The sequence below is a fragment of the Dama dama genome, chromosome 5 (genome assembly GCF_033118175.1).
Source record: "Dama dama isolate Ldn47 chromosome 5, ASM3311817v1, whole genome shotgun sequence".
NCBI lineage: Eukaryota > Metazoa > Chordata > Mammalia > Artiodactyla > Cervidae > Dama > Dama dama.
The window spans coordinates 11,844,144-11,865,554 of record NC_083685.1 but is presented as its reverse complement, the minus strand read 5'-3'; the positions used below and the strand labels follow the sequence as shown (position 1 = coordinate 11,865,554).

The 21,411-nt window shown below is 49.9% G+C and overlaps 2 protein-coding genes across 8 annotated transcripts in view; one reads left to right on the top strand and one right to left on the bottom strand.

Moving 5' to 3' along the window:
• Window positions 1-52: 52 nt before the first annotated feature.
• Window positions 53-7,650, top strand: RITA1 (RBPJ interacting and tubulin associated 1). 4 transcript variants are annotated; one of them, XR_009692828.1, is made up of 4 exons: window positions 53-448; window positions 1,405-1,770; window positions 4,689-5,599; window positions 6,030-7,650. XR_009692828.1 is itself a non-coding variant. In XM_061141838.1 (4 exons), exons 3-4 carry the CDS (start codon window positions 1,469-1,471, stop codon window positions 5,194-5,196), a joined length of 810 nt encoding a protein of 269 aa, XP_060997821.1. In that variant the 5' UTR covers window positions 63-448; window positions 686-764; window positions 1,405-1,468; the 3' UTR covers window positions 5,197-5,756. The 4 variants fall into 4 exon arrangements, 3 of the variants coding, with proteins under 3 accessions (XP_060997819.1, XP_060997821.1, XP_060997820.1); XM_061141838.1 differs by lacking the exon at window positions 6,030-7,650 and adding an exon at window positions 686-764 and having other exon boundaries at window positions 63-448; window positions 4,689-5,756; XM_061141837.1 differs by lacking the exon at window positions 6,030-7,650 and adding an exon at window positions 623-764 and having other exon boundaries at window positions 63-448; window positions 4,689-5,756.
• Window positions 7,651-8,332: 682 nt separating this feature from the next.
• The window catches only part of IQCD (IQ motif containing D), a 48,448-nt gene continuing 35,369 nt past the window's right edge, over window positions 8,333-21,411 (bottom strand). The window contains exons 1-5 of one of the 4 annotated variants that reach the window (XM_061141831.1): window positions 18,001-18,194; window positions 16,903-17,717; window positions 14,024-14,257; window positions 10,322-10,393; window positions 8,333-8,749 (exon numbers count right to left, since the gene is read on the bottom strand). In XM_061141831.1, the coding sequence (XP_060997814.1) occupies window positions 8,453-8,749; window positions 10,322-10,393; window positions 14,024-14,257; window positions 16,903-17,631 (1,332 nt within the window). In that variant the 5' untranslated portion in view covers window positions 17,632-17,717; window positions 18,001-18,194 and the 3' untranslated portion in view covers window positions 8,333-8,452. Of the gene's footprint in view, window positions 8,750-10,321; window positions 10,394-14,023; window positions 14,258-16,902; window positions 17,718-18,000; window positions 18,195-21,411 lie in introns of those variants that run through there. The other 3 variants (XM_061141832.1, XM_061141830.1, XM_061141833.1) reach the window with 3 other exon arrangements.

The window sequence follows — 21,411 nt, the reverse complement described above, 5'->3', positions numbered from 1 at the left end:
CGTTCCCGCTCCTTCTGCTGCCTCCGGAGGCTTGATCCACATGCACGCACACACTCCCCTTCCTGGCGCTGAAGGTCGCCGGAGCTTTGGGGGGCTCCGGGGGGCGTCCGGAATCGGAGGTCTTAACTCACCCCCGAGGAGTGAATGGTTCAGGCCGCCCCGCCCCATCCTGTCACTCACGGGTTGCTGTTGGACGCGCGCGCGCGGAACACAAGTCGCTAGGGCCGGGCTGCCGGCGCTGAGTCGTTCCGCGCAGAGTCCCCGGCTTGGGCTGGGGCTGGGGGCGGCCTTGGAACTTCCCGGGCTCGCGGGCTCCCGGATTTCAGAGCTGCCAATTCTGATGTCCGGCGCGCGCCACCGGTGCCCTAGGGCCCCCGCAAAAGAGTCCAGGCCTGGGAGCAGGGGACGCTGAGGGTAACGACCGACGTCAGCGAGCCAAGATGCTCAGGTAGGAAAATAACTCGATAATGCGGGCACATCAGACATCTAAGGGACGTGGACTTGGGGATCGGTGAATGTGGGGCAGCTGGAGGACAGGGTGTGATCCCCTACTAGTGGAATGGTTAAAAGTGCACGAGCTTTAGACCCTTAATCAGGTCAAATTCAATTTCCACTGTTTTAGCTTTATAGGTGTGACTGACACTTGAGACTACACCTTTTGAAGCCTCAGTTTTGTCATCTGTAGAATGAAAATAATGGAAGCTACCTCACAGGAGTGTTGAGAGGATGAAATGAAACAATGCTTGTAAAGCTCTTTGCAGGAGGTAGGCTTGAGATCAATCAATGCTGGTTATTATTTCTGCTCCATAAATATGTACAAGATATAGAAAACTGCCCTGTTTCCCCCATCCCCCACCAGCATAGTTGGCTTTCTGTTTGGTGCCAGAATAGGCACAGGCCCAAATCTCTTGTTCATCCCCCTAGTGTTCTATAAATATTGACTGAGCACACACCAGTATGCTAGGAATGCGTATTTACTCATTAAATATTTGTAGCACCCCTGTCCCCGTCATTTCTGTGTGCTCAGTCACTCAGTCGTGCCTAACTGCGAATCCATGGACTGTAGCCTGCCAGGCTCCTCTGTCCATGGGGATTCTCCAGGCAAGAATACTGGAGTGGGTTGCCATGTCCTCCTCCAGGGGATCTTCCCAACCCAGGGATCAAACCCAGGTCTCCTGCACTGCAGGTGGATTCTTTACCATCTGAGCCACCAGGGACGCCCACCCCTTAATTACAGCAACTCAGAGAAGGTCAAGTTTCTGAAATGTTCCCTGGGATTGGCAGCTCCCCTTTGAGGAAGACTGGTTGAGGGAGAATGTGACCTTTTTGCCCTGGGGACAGAGACTTAATCGATTACCAGTTTTTTCTGATGACAGATGTTGCCACCCTGACCCCTTTTCTTAGGGAACCCTGGAGGCAGGGCCTGGCAAGCAGAGCACCCCTGCTGTCACCCAGGACTACAGAGAGCATGAAGACCCCGGTGGAGCTGGCCATCAGCGGGATGCAGACCCTCCACGTTCAGCACCGCGGCCGGGGTGGCTACCGGGTCAAAGTTAGGCCATCATACGTGGATGAGACTTTGTTTGGCAGCCCTGCAGGCATACGGCCTGCACCACCAGACTTTGACCCACCATGGATGAAGAAGGCCAACAGAACCAGAGGAGTGGGGACAGGGGTGTCACAGGCCTTGGGGGCCAATGGGAGCTGTGAGTCCACCTCTTCCAGTGGCAGCACCCCAACCCTCACACCAAGGAAGAAGAACAAATACAGGTAATAGGATAGGGAGATTCCCTGCCGATCACGTGCTATGTGACCTTGGGCAAGCAGTTTGACCTCTCTGAGCCCGTTTCCTCACAGTGGAAAGTGGGACGTAGTGGGGTTATTGAAAAGACTTAAGGGGGTGAGACATGTACAGTGGTTGGCATGATTACCTGACACTAAGGAATAAATAAATGGTAATGCCATTAGACCGGACTTCTGAGGCCCAGAGGGGTGAGCTGATTTGTCCAACAGAGAGAGTGTTAGTCGCTCAGTTGTGTCCATTTCTTTGCGACCCCATATACTGTAGCCTGCCAGGCTCCTCTGTCCATGGAATTCTCCAGGCAAGAAGAGTGGAGTGGGTTGCCATTTCCTTCTCCAGGGGATCTTTCCAACCCAGGGATTGAACCTGGGTCTTCTGCACTGCAGGAGAATTCTTTACTTTCTGAGCCACCAGGGAAGCCCTTGATTTATCCAAGATCACAGAGCAATTTGCATAAGATTACTAGTGTGGTTAATCCATCAAATGACATAGATGTGATTCTAAACTTAAGCAAGTCATTTTGAAAATGGTTCTTGCTGCATTTCCACCAACAAGTTAGAAAAATGGAATCTAATGCCAGTGGTTATTTTGTAAGGATTATTTAAATTATTTCAATTAATAGTCTGGAGGGAGGCCACAGGGCTCTATCTTATTGATTGTCATCAGTGTCTTGAACAGAGATATGAAAGACTAGTACATTAATCAATCAGGTTTGTTATATATAACAAAATACTGTAGACTCGGAGGCCTAAACAGCATAAATTTGAGTTTTCACGGTTATGGAGGCTTAAAGTCGAAAGTCAAGATGCTAGCAGGGTTGGTTTCTCCTGAAGCCTATCCTTGGGTTGCAGATGGCCAGCTATTCTCTGGGTCCTCACGTGGACTTTTCGTTGAGTGTGTACATTCTTGGTGCCTCTTCCTCTTCTTATAAGGACACAAATCCTATTGGATTAGAGCCTCACCTTTGTGGCCTCATTTATGTGTGTGTTAGTCATTCAGTCATGTCCAGCTCTTTGCAATCCCATGGACTGTAGCCTGCCAGGCTCCTCTGTCCATGGATTTCTCCAGGCAAGAAGACTGGAGTGGGTTGCTATGCCTTCCTTGAGGGGATCTTCCCGATCCAGGGATCAAATCCAGGGATCAAATGCATTGCAGGCAGATTTTTTACCACTGAGTCACCAGGAAAGCCCATGGCCTCATTTAACCTTAATTTAATTCAACACAAATTTTGGGAGGAGGCAATTCAGTCCTTAATAACTAGCCAGTCCTATTTGGGATCCATTCTGAGCCAAAAGGCATGTACGCTAATTGAGAGTGGGAATAGTGCCTATTTAAGAGGATAAAATTCAACAGAGATAAAAGCAAGACCCCATTATTGTCACGTCTGCTTGACAGTTCCCATGGAGCACAGGGCAGGCTCAGGTTGACATTAGCAGCACTGACATCTACAATGTGGCTGAAAGTGCTGGTGTCACTGTAGGCTGCATTCACAGAAGTCTCTGACAGGGAGGCACCAGCCAACCCTATGCTCGCCTGGAGGGTGGAATTTTGTGCTGGATGCTGACAGGTAGAGGGTGTCAAGTTAGAAGGTGCATAAGAGGTAGAGATGCTATTAAGCAGAAACTTTGGTACCAGACAGACATAGGTATCAACCAAATCTGGGTTTGAACAGTTAAATCAAGTGGCCAAAATGTTGACTTTCCAAAGACTTGCAGTTTGGGAATGGGGAGCACTTTTAGTTCTGGCCTAAAGTCGTGGACCTCACACCTCATAGATATGCCATGAATATTTGTGGGATTAATTAAAAAAAAAATTGCTGAATGAATCTAGTCAAAGGTGAGAGGCCCTTAAGGCATTTAAGTCTGGCTTAGTGATCAAGAGCTTGGGCCCTTGAGTGGGGAGGGGAAGGGGCTGGATTTGAATCTTGTCTGTAAGCCTTCCTTGTTATCCTCCCTGTGCCTCAGTTTTCTTGTCTATAAAATAGGATTATTATATTGCCATCCTGTGGGTTTTGTGAGAAATAATGAGATAACACAAGTGACAAGCTGAGTCCTGGGCCTATACAGGAAAAGCCCTAAGTAAATATTCAAAAATTTTAAAAGCTACTCTGGTGGTGTGCCAGCTCACAGCACCCTCTACATGCCAGGTGCTTGGCTGTGCAATTTCAAATGCAGTTAGAAGGGCCACATGACTGCAGAGGGTTCGGCTGACAGGGCCACTAGGAAAAAGGTGAAGTGGTGAGTTGAAAGAAAAAGTGAAGGCGCTGAAGACAGGTTATATTATTGTTGGTTGCAAATAACAGAAGAATTGGGCTTGGAAACAAGCTAAACGGGCCTCAGCAGACAAAGGGCATTTGGGGCTCATATAACAGGGACCCAAAATGTTGTTGGGATTCTTTCCCACACACCTTCCAGGTGAGATGGCCACCAGCTCTTTTGCAGTTATATCCTTCCTGCCTGTTCTTAAGCACTCAGTGGAGGAAAGACATTTCTCTCCTAGTAAGTTTCCGCAAAGATTCTAAGGGAGACTCCCATTGGGCAGAATGGGTCATGTGATTAGTCCTGAGCCAATCAGTGTGGTCAGGAGGATGGGGTATGCAAATTGGCCTGGCGTGGGCCAATTGGGCACATGCCCAGGATGGGATGGGGAAGATGCAGGGGGACTGGATGCTCAGCAGGGGGAAAAGAGAGTTGAAGATAGTGGTACATGAGGGCTGTGGCTTCCCTGTGGGTACCACACTGGGAGACAAGGACTTCTGGGATCTACAGGCAATCCTCTGCTGCTGCAGGGGCCTGGCCGGGGCGGGGGGAGGGGGGCGGGGGGGGTGGTGGTGAGAAAAGGTTACAAGGCTTATTTCCCCTGCTCATTGTTTCTCTTCCTTTCCCAGACTGATCAGCCACACTCCTTCTTACTGCGATGAGTCTCTCTTTGGCTCCCGACAGGAGGGCGCCGGCTGGGAGGCCAAGTGGATGGCGAGGGGTGATGCTGCAAAGCTCCACGCCCTCTTCTGGACACCCCCGGCTACCCCTAGGGGCAGCCATTCTCCCCGCCCCAGGGAGACTCCAGTGCGAGCCATTCACCCAGCTGACCTCTCAAAAACAGAGCACAGGGTAGTGGCCAGCTCCCGGAGGCTGTCCGTGGATGGGTTAGACACTCCACGCCCTCTGAGGCGGGAGCGTTCCCACTCCCTCACCCACCTGAATGTCCCCAGCACAGGTCACCCACCCGCCAGTAGCCCCTGCACAAATGGGCCCCGAGATCCCAGGCCTGCCCCATCAGGGGTGACCTTCCGGAGCCCCCTAGTGACTCCCAGGGCTCGGTCAGTCAGTGTTTCAGTGCCAACTCCCCCCGGACAAGGTGGGGCTACCCAGAAAACAAAGCCCCCTTGGAAATGAGTTTCTTGGTCCTTTCTACAGGTGTGCCCATGGGGTCACAGCGAGGGGCAGAGTTTCAGAGAATGGTGCTGGTGGGCAGGCCTCTGGGGAGAACACAAGGCATTGGTGGAGCACTCCCGGGGACAGAGCGAGGGTGGGCAGTGCCCCCCCTCTGACCACCTCTGGTTGCTCCCTGCTTTCCCCACTGATATGGATTGGAGGGTCAACCCTTGACATACCTGTGTCCAGTCCTGTCATGGCCACATGGCGTATCAGTGCCAACCCAGGGGGTGTCTCCCAGGAGGGTCCCCCAACTCCTCCATCACACCCACAATATTGTCTCCCCACCAAGTGTGAATACATGGTATGATCGCCAACCTGGAGGGCTCTTCCTCCCTCCCTTCAAGCCAAGCTCCTGCTCAGGGTAAGTTTCCAGCTGAGTCTGGAGGCCTCAGGAATTTTCCCAGGCACCATGTGTGGACCAGCGGGGAACACGAGGACCTGGGTGATATGTGGGTGGACATTCAAAAATTTTAATAGTCATGTATTTATTTTCATGTATTAAATATATCAGTAGCTCATCAAAGCCATGAGTTTTGTTAATTTCTTTTTTCCCTGTAAGGTAAAGACCAGTGTTAGGCCTGAATTGATTTAAGTAACAAAATTAATAATGTCACAATCACGACCATGGCAGTGGGGCAACTGATCCTCCTCCCATCATGGGCTTCTAACTAATGCCACTGATTGGTGGGTTGGCTGGGTCTTCCTGAGTTCAGAATATGGGCTACAGTTGTTTTGAAATCAGATATATAAACATGTATCTGATGTACATTTCCTACCTTTAAAAAATGCAGGTCAAGAAGCAATAGCTAAGACTGGACATGGAACAACTGACTGGTTCAAAATTGGGAAAAGAGTATGACAAGGCTGTATAGTATCACCCTGCTTATTTAACTTATATACAGAGCACATCATGCGAAATGCCAGGCTGGATGAATCACAAGTTGGAATCAAGATTGCCAGGGGAAATATCAATAACCTCAGATATGCAGATGATACTGGCAGAAAGGGAAGAGGAACTAAAGAGCTTCTTGAGAGTAAAAGAGGAGAGTGAAAAGCCTGGCTTAAACTCAGCATTCGAAAAAGCTAAGATCATGGCATCTAGTCCCATCACCTCATGGCACATAGAGGGGGGAAAAGTGGAAGCAGCGACAGATTTTATTTTCTTGGGCTCCAGGATCACTTTGGACAGTGACTGCAGCCATGAAATTGAAGGATTGGAAGAAAAAAGCTGCTCCTTGGAAGAAAAGTTATGACAAACCTAGATAGCATATTAAAACGCAGAGACATCACTTTGCCAACAAAGGTCCATCTAGTCAAAGCTATGGTTTTTCCAGTAGTCCTGTATGAATGTGAGAGGTGGACCATAAAGAAAGCTGAGCACCAAAAAATTGATGCTTTTGAGCTGTGGTGTTGGAGAAGACTCTTGAGAGTCCCTCGGACTGCAAGGAGATCAAACCAGTCAATCCTAAAGGAAATCAATCCTGACTATTCATTGGAAGGACGGATGTTGAAACTGGAACTCCAATGCTTTGTCCACCTGATACGAAGAGCTGACTCATTGGAAAGGACCCTGATGCTGGGAAAGACTGAAGGCAGGAGAAGAGCAATCACCAACTCAATGGACATGAGCTTGAGCAAGCTCCAGGAGTTGGTGATGGACAGGGAAGCCTGGCATGCAGCAGTCCATGGGGTCACAAAGAGTTGGACACGACTTAGCGACTGAACTACAACACCAAAGTTCTTAAAAAGCAAAATCCACAATGATTGGACTTTGCCCAATTGAGGGGTCCAGTAAGACCACAAAGTTACACATGGCACCTGGAGAGCATTCAGGATGGAGTCCTAACTGGTCAGGGCCCACCCTCCCCTGCTCTGCACTGTCCCAGGTCAGGCACCTTAGGAAGAACCGCAAAGCCTTTGCCCTGATGGAGCTGCACCCAGAATTGCAGCATCCCAGTGGGTTGGGTGGAGGCCAGACTTCTGGCCTCTCCTTGTCCCCATTTTCCCATGATGCACCTCCAGGAAGCACGGAGATTCCAGACAGGCCAGCTGGAGGCCACATCTTGGGTTCTATCCCTCTACGCTGGGGGAAAAGATGCGCAAACACTCCTGGGGAACTGTGGGAGGAGCCGACAGTGACTAGGACCAGGGGCCCATGTGCAGATGCCTTTGCAAGTCGGGTGGGCCATGAGGGAAGCCAGCAAGCTGCGCCGTCAGCACAAACACAGCATATTAAACACGGATGTTTAAATTCCTAGAACTCTAACAGAATGAGTACCCTCCCCTCAGTTTTACTTGAAGCTTTCATTTGCCTTCATCTCCTCCCCCTATGTTTTAACAGACATTGGCCACAAATACCTCTTTCCTCCAAACTGTACTAAAAAAAAGGAAGCCACTGCCCAAGTATGATGAAAAGAGGCAACTGACACTGAGGCGGTGAGGGCTGGAAGACAGCTGGGAGTGGAGGGGACTGGGGCAACCTTATCTCTGCCATCCACAGGCATCTATAGGGGGCGCTGCTGCCCATCTTTTGAAGACATGGAGGCCCAGGCTATCTGGATGCTGAGTTGTTTCCAGAAAAGTTATTTCTAAGCCATAGCCTCTGTTTTTTGTTTTTTGTGGTTTTTTTTTTTTTTTTTTTTTTTTTAATGCCAGAAGTGTATTAAAAAATACATTGTTCGACACCCCCTGGATACCAAATAAGGCCAATGTGAGGTTGCTGGTTTTTGACCCCGCGCTTTCACAGTTTTAAATGGGGGCAAAGTTGTAAAGAAAGTAATACCCAGAGTAGGGGCTGAGGGCAGCCAGAAACCCTACCTGTCCCTCTAAGAGTTCTCTGCTCGCCCTGCCTGCCTTTGTCGGTGGCTATGACCCACACCCAACTGTCCTGGCCGGTGATGCGCCCATCGCAGTCATGGCAACTTCTGGTCTGGGACCCAGGCGGGCAGAAAAGGGGGTGCAGCCTGGGGTGTTCCCCACCGCACACACACATCCCCCCCCCCCCCCCCCCCCCACAATAGACAAAGCATCTGCAGCGTGGACACACACCCAGGGGCCCTGGGGAAAATGAAGTTTATCTGTAGGCTGTGTTTGACAATGGTTTTTAATTTTGAAAAGGCGTGAAAGTCATAAACTACGGGGCTCCCCATCGCAGGGGCTTCCCAGGTCAGCTCTCGAGTGAGAGGTTGGATTATGGCGAGCGCGGAGGAAGGACTTACTTCTTGCCCTTTCCTTTGCCCTTGACCTTCTTGCCTTTGCCCTTGCCCCGCTTCTTCTTCTTGGACTTGAGCATGGAGCGGACCAGGTAGCCCTTCCACAGGGCCTGGATGAGCGTGGCGGCCCGCACCATGCGCACCATCTCCTGCTCGTCCTCCAGCCTCTTCTTGGTCAAGATCTCGCGCTCGGCCTGGATCTGGGAGAACTCTTCCACCAGCACGTCGTACCGTTTCTTCAGCTCCTCCAGCTGGAGCTGCTCCTCTTTGTGGATGACGTCCAGCTCCTCATACTCGTCCTGGGGCGAGAGGCAGGGAGCGGGTGGGCCATCGCCAGGCTCAGAGCTCCGTCTCCACCCTCTTGTGCGCATGCTCCCCGCCTCCCTGCAGACGCTGCCGCCCCCAGGCATGGCCGCCAATGCTAAGCCTGTCTGCATCCCAGGCCGGGATGGGAAGGGGAGAGGTGACGGCGGTCCATCCCCAGCTTGCGGTGTGAGGCCCGGCTTAAATAATTTCAGGAATGAGGAAAACACCCAGCTTGTGAGCTGGGCCCACTGGGCTTCTAATCTCAGCTTGGCCGCGTCTTGAGGGGCTTCACCTTGTTCCAAGCCTTCCCTATTTCCTCATCTGAAATGTGGGGACTATTCCAAACCCAGGAGCAGAGGTGGGAACTATTTCCCTGATTAAATGTTGGGCTGGATGCAACATCCTAGATGGTGGTGCCAGGCACACAGTGGGGATGTTTAAAAAAAAAAATGCCAACCGCTGCCAGCCACATGGTCTGTGTCACAAAGATACCCAGAGAGGACCTTCCTCAGGTGACCGAACCCCACAGTTCTTCCCCACCTCTAACTAACCACAGCCTCTCTTGCTGTAATTCACACCTATCTCCCTCCCTCCCTCCTTCCCACCAAGCATCTATTAGAAGCAAAGTACTTCCAGAGGAGGCAGAGCTAAGTGGACACTGTCTTTGCCATCATTAACCCACCACCCTCACTGGGAACAGAGAAATGAGCACAGCCTCCAGTCTCCCCCTTCCTAGAGCACTGGGGATCAGACAGAGCCCGAGTTGCCCTTCTCTTGACAGCACGCCTGATGTTGGACCACTCAGAAGCTGAGGTCCTCTCCAGTACTCACCAGGCCTTCCTGGCCCCAAAGCTGGGGCTCTGGCCACTGATGTTAGCACAGAGCTGAGTGGAGGCCTCAGGACACCCCTGTTTTATAGACTGCTGTTCCCTGAGCACCTGCTCCAGGCCAGATCTTGTGTTGTACGAGCTTCACTGAATCCCCACCATGGTCCCAGCCTGGGTGTTACTGCTTATGTTGATCACATGCAGAATCCAAGGTCAAGTCCCTTGCTTAAGGTCACACATAAGTGACATAAGTGCCACTAGAGTAGAACCTCCAGATGACAATGAGGACTTTCTTCACCACTGGAGGCTGGCACCCGGCCCATCTCAAGCACTTGGTAGAAAGTTCCTGGGCAACTGAGTGAAGTGGTGGAGGTGAACTCGTACTTGCATCCAGCACAGATGAGTCCTGGCTGGCAGGGCTGCTGGAGGGAGCTGAACAGGAGGGGACAGGGAGCCTGGGATGTTGACCCTAGATGGAGCCGAGATCTTTGGATCTGGTGCCAAACGCCACTTGGTGGCTGGCAGCTTCCGTTTCCTTCCTTTGCCACTGCTCCCCTCACTGCCCCAGGCTAGACAAACCCTTGAGCCTAAGGAAGGGACAGGGAAGTCACTCTCGGGAGGCCCAGAACTAGGCGTAGACTATGGACCATCCAAGGGCTTCTCTTCCCCTGCCCCCTCACCCCGATTCCTAGAGGTTCTTGGGAAACACACTTGAGACAGAATTAGGCAGACAAATACCTGCTTTTCACTCATCTCTGAATCATATTTCTGGATCCAGTTCTCAATTTCTGTTTCCACTTTATATTTTTTCTGGAAAAAAAAAATCCAATTAGTCATTGTTTGATGGACTGAAAGTAACAATGAGCGGCACCGAGTCTGCTCTGCATCAGCAGGCACTGTGTCACACCTCGCCTACTCGCCTACCCGAATCCACACCACAAGGTAGGTTCTCCATTTCATAGATGAGGGCATGGAAGATCAGGAGTACTGACTCACTGGACCCAAGATCACGGAGCTGATGGGTGGTTAGAGCTCGGGTTTGAAGCCAGCTGTCTGGCTCCAGAACATTCTAGGCAGGTGGAGCAGCTGGTGCAAAGGCCCTGAGGTGGGAACAATCTTGTGATGTTTAAAGAATAGGCACCTGAGCCTGTGTGGCTGGGATGGCATGGCCGAGGGGGGAGCATGGTCCCGGTGAGTTCAGAGTGAGAAGCTGTGTCACAGAGGGAGGGTCTGCAGCTGAAGGAGTTTGGTTTCTAGTGTAAGGGGGAGGGGATGCTCGCTGTTGCATGGATTTAGACACAGCAGAGGAATGTGCTCTAATTTTGTCTTTAAAAGATCAGCTCCTGTACATACAATGGAATGTTTAGTTCAGTTCAGTCACTCAGTTGTGTCCAACTCTTTGCAACCCCATGGGCTGCAGCATGTCAAGCCTCCGTGTCCATCACCAACTCAAACTCAAACTCATTGCCAACATCCACTGGATCATTGAAAAAGCAAGAGAGTTTCAGAAAAACATCTATTTCTGCTTTATTGACTATGCCAAAGCCTTTGACTCTGTGGATCACAACAAACTGTGGATAATTTCAAAAGAGATGGGAGTTTACTCAAACTCATCTCCACTGAGTCGGTGATGCCATCTAACCATCTTGTCCTCTGTCATCCCCTTCTCCCACTTTGAATCTTTCCCAGCATCAGGTTCTTTTCCAGTGAGTCAGTTCTTCACATCAGGTGCCCAAAGTATTGGAATTTCAGCTTCAGTATCAGTCCTTCCAATGAACACTCAGAACTAATCTCCTTTAGGATAGACTGGTTGGAACTCCTTGCAGTCCAAGGGACTCTCAAGAGTCTTCTCCAACACCACAGTTCAAAAGCATCAGTTCTTCAGCACTCAGCTTTCCTTATAGTCCGACTCTCATATCCATACATGACTACTGGAAAAACCATAGCCTTGACTAGACGGACTTTTGTTGGCAAAGTAATGTCTCTGCTTTTTAATATGCTGTCTAGGTTGGTCATAACTTTCCTGCCAAGGAGTAAGCGTCTTTTAATTTCATGGCTGCAGTCACCATCTGCAGTGATCTTGGAGACCAAAAAAATAAAGCCTGCACTGTTTCCACTGTTTCCCCATCTATTTGCCATGAAGTGATGGGACCAGATGCCATGATCTTAGTTTTCTGAAGTTGAGCTTTAAGCCAACTTTTTACTCTCCTCTTTCACTTTCATCAAGAGGCTCTTTAGTTCTTCACTTTCTGCCATAAGGGTAGTGTCATCTGCATATCTGAGGTTATTGGTATTTCTCCCGGCAATCTTGATTCCAGCTTGTGCTTCTTCCAGCCCAGCGTTTCTCATTATGTACTCTGCATATAAGTTAAACAAGCAGTGTAACAATATACAGCCTTGATGCACTCCTTTCCCTATTTGGAACCAGTCTGTTGTTCCGTGTTCAGTTCTAACTGTGGCTTTCTGACCTGCATACAGATTTCTCAAGAGGTAGGTCAGGTGGTCTGGTATTCCCATCTCTTTCAGAATTTTCCACAGTTTGTTGTGATCCACACAGTCGAAGGCTTTGGCATAGTCAATGAAGCAGAAATAGATGTTTTTCTGGAACTCTCTTGCTTTTTTGATGATCCAGCGGATGTTGGCAATTTGATCTCTGGTTCTTCTGCCTTTTCTAAAACTAGCTTGAACATCTGGAAGTTCACAGTTCACATACTGTTGAAGCCTGGCTTGGAGAATTTTGAGTATTACTTTGCTAGCATGTGAGATGAGTGCAATTGTGCAGTAGTGATTGGATTGGAATGAAAACTGACTTTTTCCAGTCCTGTGGCCATGCTGAGTGGCTGGCATATTTGCTGGCATATTGAGTGCAGCACTTTAACAGCATCATCTTTTAGGATTTGAAATAGCTCAACTGGAATTCCATCAACTCCACTAGCTTTGTTCATAGTGATGCTTCCTAAGGCTCAACTTGACTTCACATTCCAGGATGTCTGGCTCTAGGTGAGTGATCACACCATCGTGATCATCTGGGTTGTGAAGATCTTTTTTGTACAGTTCTTCTATGTATTCTTGCCACCTCTTCTTAACAGCTTCTGCTTCTTTTAGGTCCATACCATTTCTGTTCATTATTGAGCCCATCTTTGCATGAAATGTTCCCTTGGGATCTCCAATTTTCTTGAAGTGATCTCTAGTCTTTCCCATTCTATTGTTTTCCTCTATTTCTTTGCACTGATCATTGAGGAAGGCTTTCTTAGCTCTCCTTGTATTCTTTGGAATTCTGCAATGTTATTCTGCCATAAAAAGGAGTGAAGAGTTGGCAGATGCTATGTGGGCGGGCCTTGAAAAGGAGATGCTAGAAAGACCACATGTTTTATGATTCCACTTACATGAAGAGTCCAGAATAGGCAAATCCATGGAGACAGAAAGTAGATTAGTGGTTTCCAGGGGCTGGGGGAAGGGGAGTGAGTGAGAAACTGCTTAATGAGTACAAGGTTTGTCTGGAGGTGATGAAAGTGTTCTGGAACTAGAGAGAGGCTGTGGTTGTACAACACTGTGAATACTAAGTGCCACTGAATAAAATGGTTATTTTTTTTTGTTATGTGAATTTCACCTCAATTTAAAAAAATCGGCTCCTTAGTTCTTACGGGCTTCCCTGGTAGCTCAGATGGTAAAGAATCTGCCTGTAACTTAGGAGACCCGGGTTCAAACCCTGGGTTGGGAAGATCCCCTAGAGAAGGAAATGGACAGTATTCTCCAGTATTCTTGCCTGGAGAATCCCATGGACAGAGGAGCCTGGCAGGCTACAGTCCATGGGGTTGCAAAGAGTCCGACATGACAGAGCGACTAAACACACAGTCCTTACAGTGCAACAGTTCTTAGCTTGCGCACCACACACAGGCTGGCTTCAGGGAGCCTGTGACCCCAGAATTGCCCACCCCCGTGCGCAGATGCCTTTTCATGGGGGAGAGGCCCAGGGCTTCCGGCAGATTCCCGAAAGAGTTGTGATAAGGAAAGGGAGTCCGCAGCAAACTGGGTGCCTGTGGGGCCTGGGTCCTGGCTGAGATGAGGGAGAAGGCGGATGAAGAAAGGATACTTATTGAGCACCTAGTTTTCGTAATAACTCATTAAGGCCTATTCAATCACGATCATCTTCAAGATGTGGAAACTAAGGCTTGGAGGGAGCTGAGGGATTTGCCAGAGGTTTCCGTGTGCCTTCACTTCCTTTGCAGGATGGGGGTGGGGGGCGGTGGGTGTCGTCCTCTTTGCGGGTCTCAGAGGAGCATGGGAGCTTGCTCAAGGTCACATAACTGGCATGTAGTGGGACCCCATGTCTCTGCCCCCAGTCCCCTCGCAGCTCCTCTGCCGGGCACCTGCTCCTCGCTCTGCCCCCTCCTGCCTTGGTGGCCCCACTGCCCCCACCGTCCCACTTCCCCAGGGCACCTTCCTCAGCGCCTGCTCTGCCTCCCGGTTCTCCGTGACCAGGTTGTGGAACTGCGACTGCAGCACCAGGATCTCCTGCTGGATCTTGGCCACCCTGGCCTGCGAGGCCCGGGAGTCCGCCTTCTGCTGCTTCTCCGCCTCCTGCTTGGTGCGCTGGAGGCTGTTCTCCGAGAACTTGAGCACCTGGTGCAGGTGGTTTTTCAGCTCTTGGATCACAAAGTTCTCCTTCTCCACCTGGACCGGAAAGAGCAGAGACTCTCAAGGGTAGCCCCCGCGGTCATGGGTCACCGTGGCAGGGGAGGCTGGCGTGCCTGCAGCTCTCAGAGGTGGGTGGGGGCATTATTATGTCTCCCAATCCTACCCCCGGCCCTGGATGAAGACGGGGCCGCCTGCCTAGAGACGGGAAAATGGAGGGGTTGAGTCTGTCTGGGGTTGTGCAGCTTAACTGGAATTTGAAGCCGGGTCTGTCCCATCTGGAGCCCACGTCTGTGGCCACCACCCTCTATTTCCTGGCGTGAGCCAAGGGCTCAGCGTGCCTGAGACAGCTCCATGCTCCTGCCTGAGGCACAATGGGAAGCACCCAGTTGGCAGCGATACCTGGCGTGATGAGTGTAGGTGTGAGGTAAACAGCCAGCACAGGGGATGCCACCCGGCTCTCCCCTTGAGGGCTTGGCTTGGCTCCTGCCCTCAGTGGGTCCTGAAACAGGAATTAGGGTTGGGGGTGGGGGAGCTGGGGCTGTTCCGTAAGTAAGCTCCAAAGGCTGATCACAAGCACTAGGGTTTCCCTCTGAACACGCCGGTGCTGTGGCTGGCTCAGGCCGGCAGCCTTGGGCTGGGGGGCGGCTGGCAGTGGGGTCGCGGTGGGTCTGAGCTAACTTCCTGGACTCAGGGAGTGGCAGGTGGGGTTGGGGAAGGGGTTTGAGGCAAGCCAATCCTGTGGGCAAGTCTTCAATCTTCAGGTGCTGGGTCTGAAGGCACGCAGTACTATGAGGAGTCAGAGCTTCTCGTGTGGACCCCTGAAACCTGCCTTATTGGTGTCACCCCCTCATTTTACACTGAGAGTCGATGACCTGATGAAATCTGCCCACCTGGCAGAAATGAAGTTTGCCCACCCAGAGCTGTCCAACTTGGCAGCCCCAAGTTGTTCTCCACCACCTGAATGAGATCAGCAAAGACACTTGGCAGGGTGGGGTCTTGCCCTTGTCCCTAAGTCACACCCCTCCAACCTCTGAGTGACCTCCTCGGACTGAACTCCCAGGAGCCTGTCATCTCTCCACTCACCAAATAATTAGCATGTCTGCTTTTCATGCCAGGTCTGCTGGGGACACAGCGGGGGGCTGAGAGAGACGAGGTCCCTGTCCTCTTGTGGGAGACCCAGACCCCAATCAAATCATCACACAAGTAGTCATCAACAAGCCCTAGTGAATGCTGAACAGGACCAAGTCAGGAAACCAGTGCATCAGGGAGGGAGAATGGCCTTGGTCTCTCATCTATCACGGGGCGATGAAAAGGTGGCAGCTGTCCCCCAGGACCTGCTCTCCCTGGCAAGGCTGTAGAGCAAAATATTTTGCTGGGAGCCTGGCCCCAGCTACAGACCACTTTCCCAGCATCTCTAGCACTGGCTAAGAACTGTATGAATGCTGCTTCTAGGTGGTGACCCAAAAGAGCAGGTCAAAGCCCCCTCCTCTGCTTTCCTCTTTCCTGCTGGCTAGACCAATGACAACATGACTGGGGGAAGCTGGAACAGCCTCTTGGGTCCACAGTTTGAAGTCTCATGTGGGGGATGTCAGGGAAGCCAGCCAGAAGGAACTTGGGCCCCTGACAAGTTTATGAAGCAGAACTTCCATGCCAGCTCTCTGTTAAACAGAAATCCGTCTCCAGCTTGACTAAGCCCCTATTATTTGGGGTCTCTTTGTTTTAGCAGCTAAACCTATACTTATACATCACCTCCAGGGACTTTGTAAGATGTTGGTGAGAAAATGTATGTAAAAAAATAACACATAGGACTTCCCTGGTGGTCCAGTGGTGAAGAATCGGCCTGCCAATGCAGGGGACATGTGTTTGATCCCTGGTCTTGGATCAAACATGCCGTGGGGCAGCTGAGCCCGAGCGCCACGGCTTCCCAGCCTATGCTCTGGAGTTTGTTCTTCACAAGAGAAGCCACCACAATGAGAAGCTGGCACACGGCAAATAGAGAGGAGCCCTGGCTCGCCGCAATCAGAGAAAGCCCGCAGGCAGCAACGAAGACCAAGCTCGGGCCACCAAAAATAAATAAATAGATGAACAAAAATGATTTTTAAAATAAAATAACACAGTAGGTGTACCCAGATGGTTATTAGGTTGGGATCATGTTATCTTTTCCCCTCTTAAAAATTCTTCTAGAGCGTCCACCCCTCCCACCTGCCCTCAGGACAAAGATCACATTCCTTGAATAGGCCTCAAAGGTGATCTGTCAGCAAAGTCTTAAATATTTATTATCCAGCCCTGGCCTGGAAGGTCCCTGTCTATTTCACCCGCCTGGTTTACACCCTCTCATTCTTCAAGTCATGGCTTCCATGTCTCTGAGTTCCAAGTTCAGGCCTCCTATAACACTCTCTTATACTCCCTGTACTTAACCCTTCCTTGTACTTATCAAGACTGTAATTAAATCAGCTCTTTAAGACCTGCCTTCCCTCTCATGAACTCCATGAGGCTGGGACCATGTGGACTCATCATTTGTAAGACCTGGCACCTGGTGAGTGCTCAAAACAATATTTGTGGGGCAAATGAATAAAAACAACTATTTAAACCGTGGAGGGAAGAAACCTCAATTGCCAAAAGACGTGGGGCCTCTCCCCTGGGACTCCCGCTGTAATCTGACCAGTACCTTGTATTCATACCTCCGCATTCCTGTTCCTCACACAGGCAGCCAGTTCATTTTCCAGGGTGTCGATGATCTCTTGGTGCCTCCGATTCCGTCGGGTGATGTCCTGGATGAACTGGATCTTGTCTCTGGCTTCCATGGGACTGGTGAGTAACTTCTCAAATAGGAAACCTCGGAGTTCTACCAGGCTATCGATAAAATACTGGGCTTCCTCACTCCTGCCCAGGGTCTGCGCTTGCAACAGGCTGGCGGCCTGGGGGTTACTGAGCAGGAGTCTCACGACGTTCTTGGTGGATTCTTTGATCTCCTGCATCAGCTGCGGGAGCTGGGATTTCTGCTCGTCCATTGCGAAGAGGCGCTCTCGGAACCACGCTTCGTCCTCGAACTCTTCCGCCTCCTGCAGTTTCCTTTTTTCCTCCTGCAGGTAACTGACTCGGTCCAGGAGGACCTGGCAGAGGTCCTCGTGTTCCCTCACAGCCTTGGTGACGTCCGGCCCCAGCATCCCCTCCGAAGTCTTGGACTTGGAAGCCGCGTGGGACAGCAGGCTCACCAGCTCCACCTTGTGGATGGTCTCGTCCAGGACGGACATGATCCTCTTGGTCTCAATGGTGGTGAGTTTGGTCTTGGCGGGGGTCAGGGCTTTAGGTGGGGTGGTGGATTTTTTGGTTGTCTGGGCTATCAGCCTTATTTTGTTGATGTCAGGACCTTGGTAGAGGGGGGACACGGCGAGGACGTCCAGAGCCATTTTATGAGCTTCGCCTCTGCACGCCCTGAGAGATTGAGACTTGGGTAGGCTCCCTGGGCCTCTTGCTTTGATTATGTCTGGCCACCCTGAAAAAGGAAGGAGAAGGCAGTCAGCAGGGTCACACTGACATCGGGATGGCTGGCGTGGCCACAGCAGCTGTAAAGTATTGACGTGGAGAGATCGCCTTAGATGTTCTGCATCTTTGACCCAGAACCTCTCACGGAAAGTAGTTTTTAGCTCCGTGACAGTGTCAGGGCCCCAAGGGTAAGGGGACCAAATGAGGAGGTGGGTCTCAGGCACGTGTGTCAGGCAGGGGCCAAGCAGGAATACAGACACCATTCTAAGTATTTAAACACGCCCTGGGCTTACCCGGTGGCTCAGTGGTAAAGAATTCGCCTACCAAAGCAGGAGACGTGGGTCAGATACCTGGGTCAGGAAGATCCCCTGGAGAAGGGCATGGCAGCCCACTCCAGTATTCTTGCCTGGAGAATCCCATGGACAGAAGAGCCTGGCGGGCTACAGTCCGTGGGGTTGGAAAGGGTCGGATATGACTGAGCACACACACCCGTGACATGGGTGATGGAAGAGCTGAGTGGCCAACCAGGGGAAGGGGAAGCCACCCAGCAATTGTCAATGGCCGGAAGCCACAAAGGAGGAGGAGGAGGGGCGGGTCTGGGGATCAGGGTCCCCCGGAGGAAGCTGGAACCACAGCCATTTCCTGCCCGGGAGTCACTGTAGCCCCAGTGGAGCTGTGGCCTCTGCTGGAAATGCAGCCCAAAGCAGAGAGAAGAGGCGGAAATCTGGCTCCTCCCTTCGTCAAGTCCTCCAATCTAACACCAGCACCTCCTCTAGACCAAATCCAGGGGGAAACCAGCTGACAAGGGAGCCTGGGCAATGCAACCAGCAGGGGTGGACAGCCAGAGACAGAGCAGAAGAGAGACAGCAAATAATAGTGCTGAGAGCAAACAGCACTAGGACAAGCACAGTGTATCTGCATTGGCTTTTAAGAATGTATTTTAGAAATCGGGGTGGGGAGGATCGATGACTTCAAAGCACAACTTAGAAAACTGTTTTGCTACAGAAACAGACTCATAGACATAGAAAACAAACTTCCGTTTATCACAGGGGAAGGAGGTGGGTGTGGGGATAAATTAGGAGTATGGGATTTACAGATCCACACTACTGTATGTAAAATAGCTAAACAAAAAGGATTTACTGTACAGAACAGGGAACTATATTCAATATCTTGTAATAACTTATAATGGAAAAAAATCTTAAAAGTTGTATGTGTATATATGTATGTGTATGTATATATATGTGTGTATATATATGAAACTGGACCACTGTCCCATATATCTGAAACTGACAAATATTGTAGGTCAAGTATATGTCAATGTTTAAAACTATATTAAAAAAAAAAATACTGTTTCAGGGACTTCTCTGGTGGTCCAGTGGTTAAAAATCCGCACTCCAATGCAGGGGACTCAGGTTTAATCCCTGGTCAGGGAATTAAGATCCCACATGCCAAGGGGGCAACTCAGCCCATGCCACAGCTAGAGAGAAGCCAGAGTGCCATGATGAAGATCCTGTGTGTCACAACAAAGACCTCATACAGCCAAATAAATAAATACTTTTTTAAAAAAAGAAAAACTGTTTTGCCAGGTGCAACAGAGTATACTGAAGTGGCTCGTGGATCACAAGAAGGACATTAGTAGGAAAACTGATGATAGGCAAATAAAGTTGATAGTTTAGTTCCTAGCATTGTATCAATTTTAATTTCTTAGTTTTGACAAACCATGGTTATGTAAGATTAACATCTGGGGGAGCTGAACGAAGGTTACAGGGGAATTCTCTGTATTATCTTTGCTACTTTTCCGTAAATCTATAATTACTACAAAATTAAAAGCTTAAAAGACTTTCAGGAAAAAAAAATACCTATGGTAGCAGTCAGAAATCAGTCATTGGTGTTGCCTATATGGCTGGATGGCTAAGAGTACTAAGCTTTCAGCAACCCCATGTGAGTTTCATATCCTGGCTGTGGGACCCTGGGCTGGCTATTTAATCCCACTAAGCCTGGGCTTCCTCAGTCATTAGACAGGTATCATCACAGGGGAAGTTTCTGGCACAGATCCTGGACATTGTGAGTGCTCAATAAATAACAAGTATTATTTTCTGGGGGAAAACGAAATCCTAAGCTCAAGACTTCAGTGGTTTCCCAGTCTGCATCTCCCACCACCCTGCCCCTCCCTGGAAATCCAGATGGCCGGGATCGGCTGGACCTCCCAACATACCGTGTCGAAGATGGACCCCACCACGTCTCCACTCCTCACCTTGTCTATCCAGTACCCCTTGTCTGGATGGTCAGCAATTCTGCCACCCAAATTGCTCAAGCCAGAAACCTGAGTGTCACCCGAACTCTGCCTCCTCTCCCACATCCAACGTACCACCCAGTTATCTGTGTTCACCCTTGAGAGCTCCCAGCCTGTTTCCTTCTCAGCAGCCTCTCTGCCACTGAGCAGGGGCCTTGATGTTGCTTGTTTGATGATTAAAGTGTTCTTTAAGTGGTCTGCTTACATCTGCTGCTGCTCCCAGCAAGAAAGATCGTCCAAGGGGTCACCCATTTGGGTATTTATTGAGCACCCAGGGATATTAAAAAAGATGGAAGGTATTTCCTGTCCTCCCAGAATTTATAACCTAGTTTGGGATATGGAACAGACGTATGTGAAAATTCAGCAACTATGGAAGGCGGGGATGAAGTTGTGTTGTCAGTTGCCTAGCACCTGATATGGCTGCCTTTCTTCCTGTTCTTTGGCCCTTTAGGTGTTTCTTGTTTCTTGGACTCCCTCCACTTCTCTCTGTTTACTCTTTGCTTTGTTGAACAGGAAGTATCTGTTCAATCCTCTCTCTCTGGTTTTTCTTTTTTTTTTGGCTTCATGCCATGCAGCATGTGGGATCCGACCCGATTTTGAACACGTGTCCCCTGCACATGGAGCTCGGAGTCTTAACCGCTGGACTGAAAGGGAGGTGCTCCATCTTGCATCTCTTTGATTCCCACCCGCTTTCTGCTCCTCAAACAATCTTGTGAGTTGCTTCAAGCTTTTCCTGAAAATAACATTTTAGGGATATCCATAGAGCTTCCTCAGCCTCTCTAGGGATGAAGGATATCTGCACCCCCTCCCCCTCCGGCCACAGGATGGATGTGAACAAAGTGTTTCATGAAGGCATGTCTCCCCATTGCCCCCCAAAGCTCTCAAGCATAAATCAGAATGGTCGAATTCTTTGGAGTGCAGCATCGAATGCAGTGTTGAAGAAAATGTTCCCAATTTGCTTTCAGCCAAATTATCTCTTTTGCTTTAAAGGGCAAACTTGTTTTCTTTGATTATGATGATGCCCATCAGTTCCTGACAGCTCATTTGGGTGAACAAGAAAAAGTCAGTGGAACTGGGACTGGGGGAAACACGTCTGACTTCTGATGACAAAAATCACTGGAGAATTTCTTTTCCTTGAATTCTAATGTGATCACTTCATGTCCTTTTTAATGCCACCAACCTTAATATTTAAATCGCTTCCAACACAAGCCTCTCCTTTTAAGATTCCTGCCCCAAGAGTAAAGCACTACTGTTAATGGAGGGGGGACTTTAATTGGATCATCCCTTTATTTGTCATTAATTCTGCTGCTGAATTTTATAAATGGAAATATATCTTTATCATGCAAATTATACCTCATTTTCATTCAAATGGGCTTGTGGGATGTTGTATTACTTTCCCTCTCAGAACAGT

Excerpts from the sequence above, each read along its gene's own strand:
- RITA1 (XM_061141836.1), top strand. Across the intron at positions 1,771-4,688 it reads AGGAAGAAGAACAAATACAG|ACTGATCAGCCACACTCCTT; the intron begins GTAATAGGATAG and ends TTCCTTTCCCAG.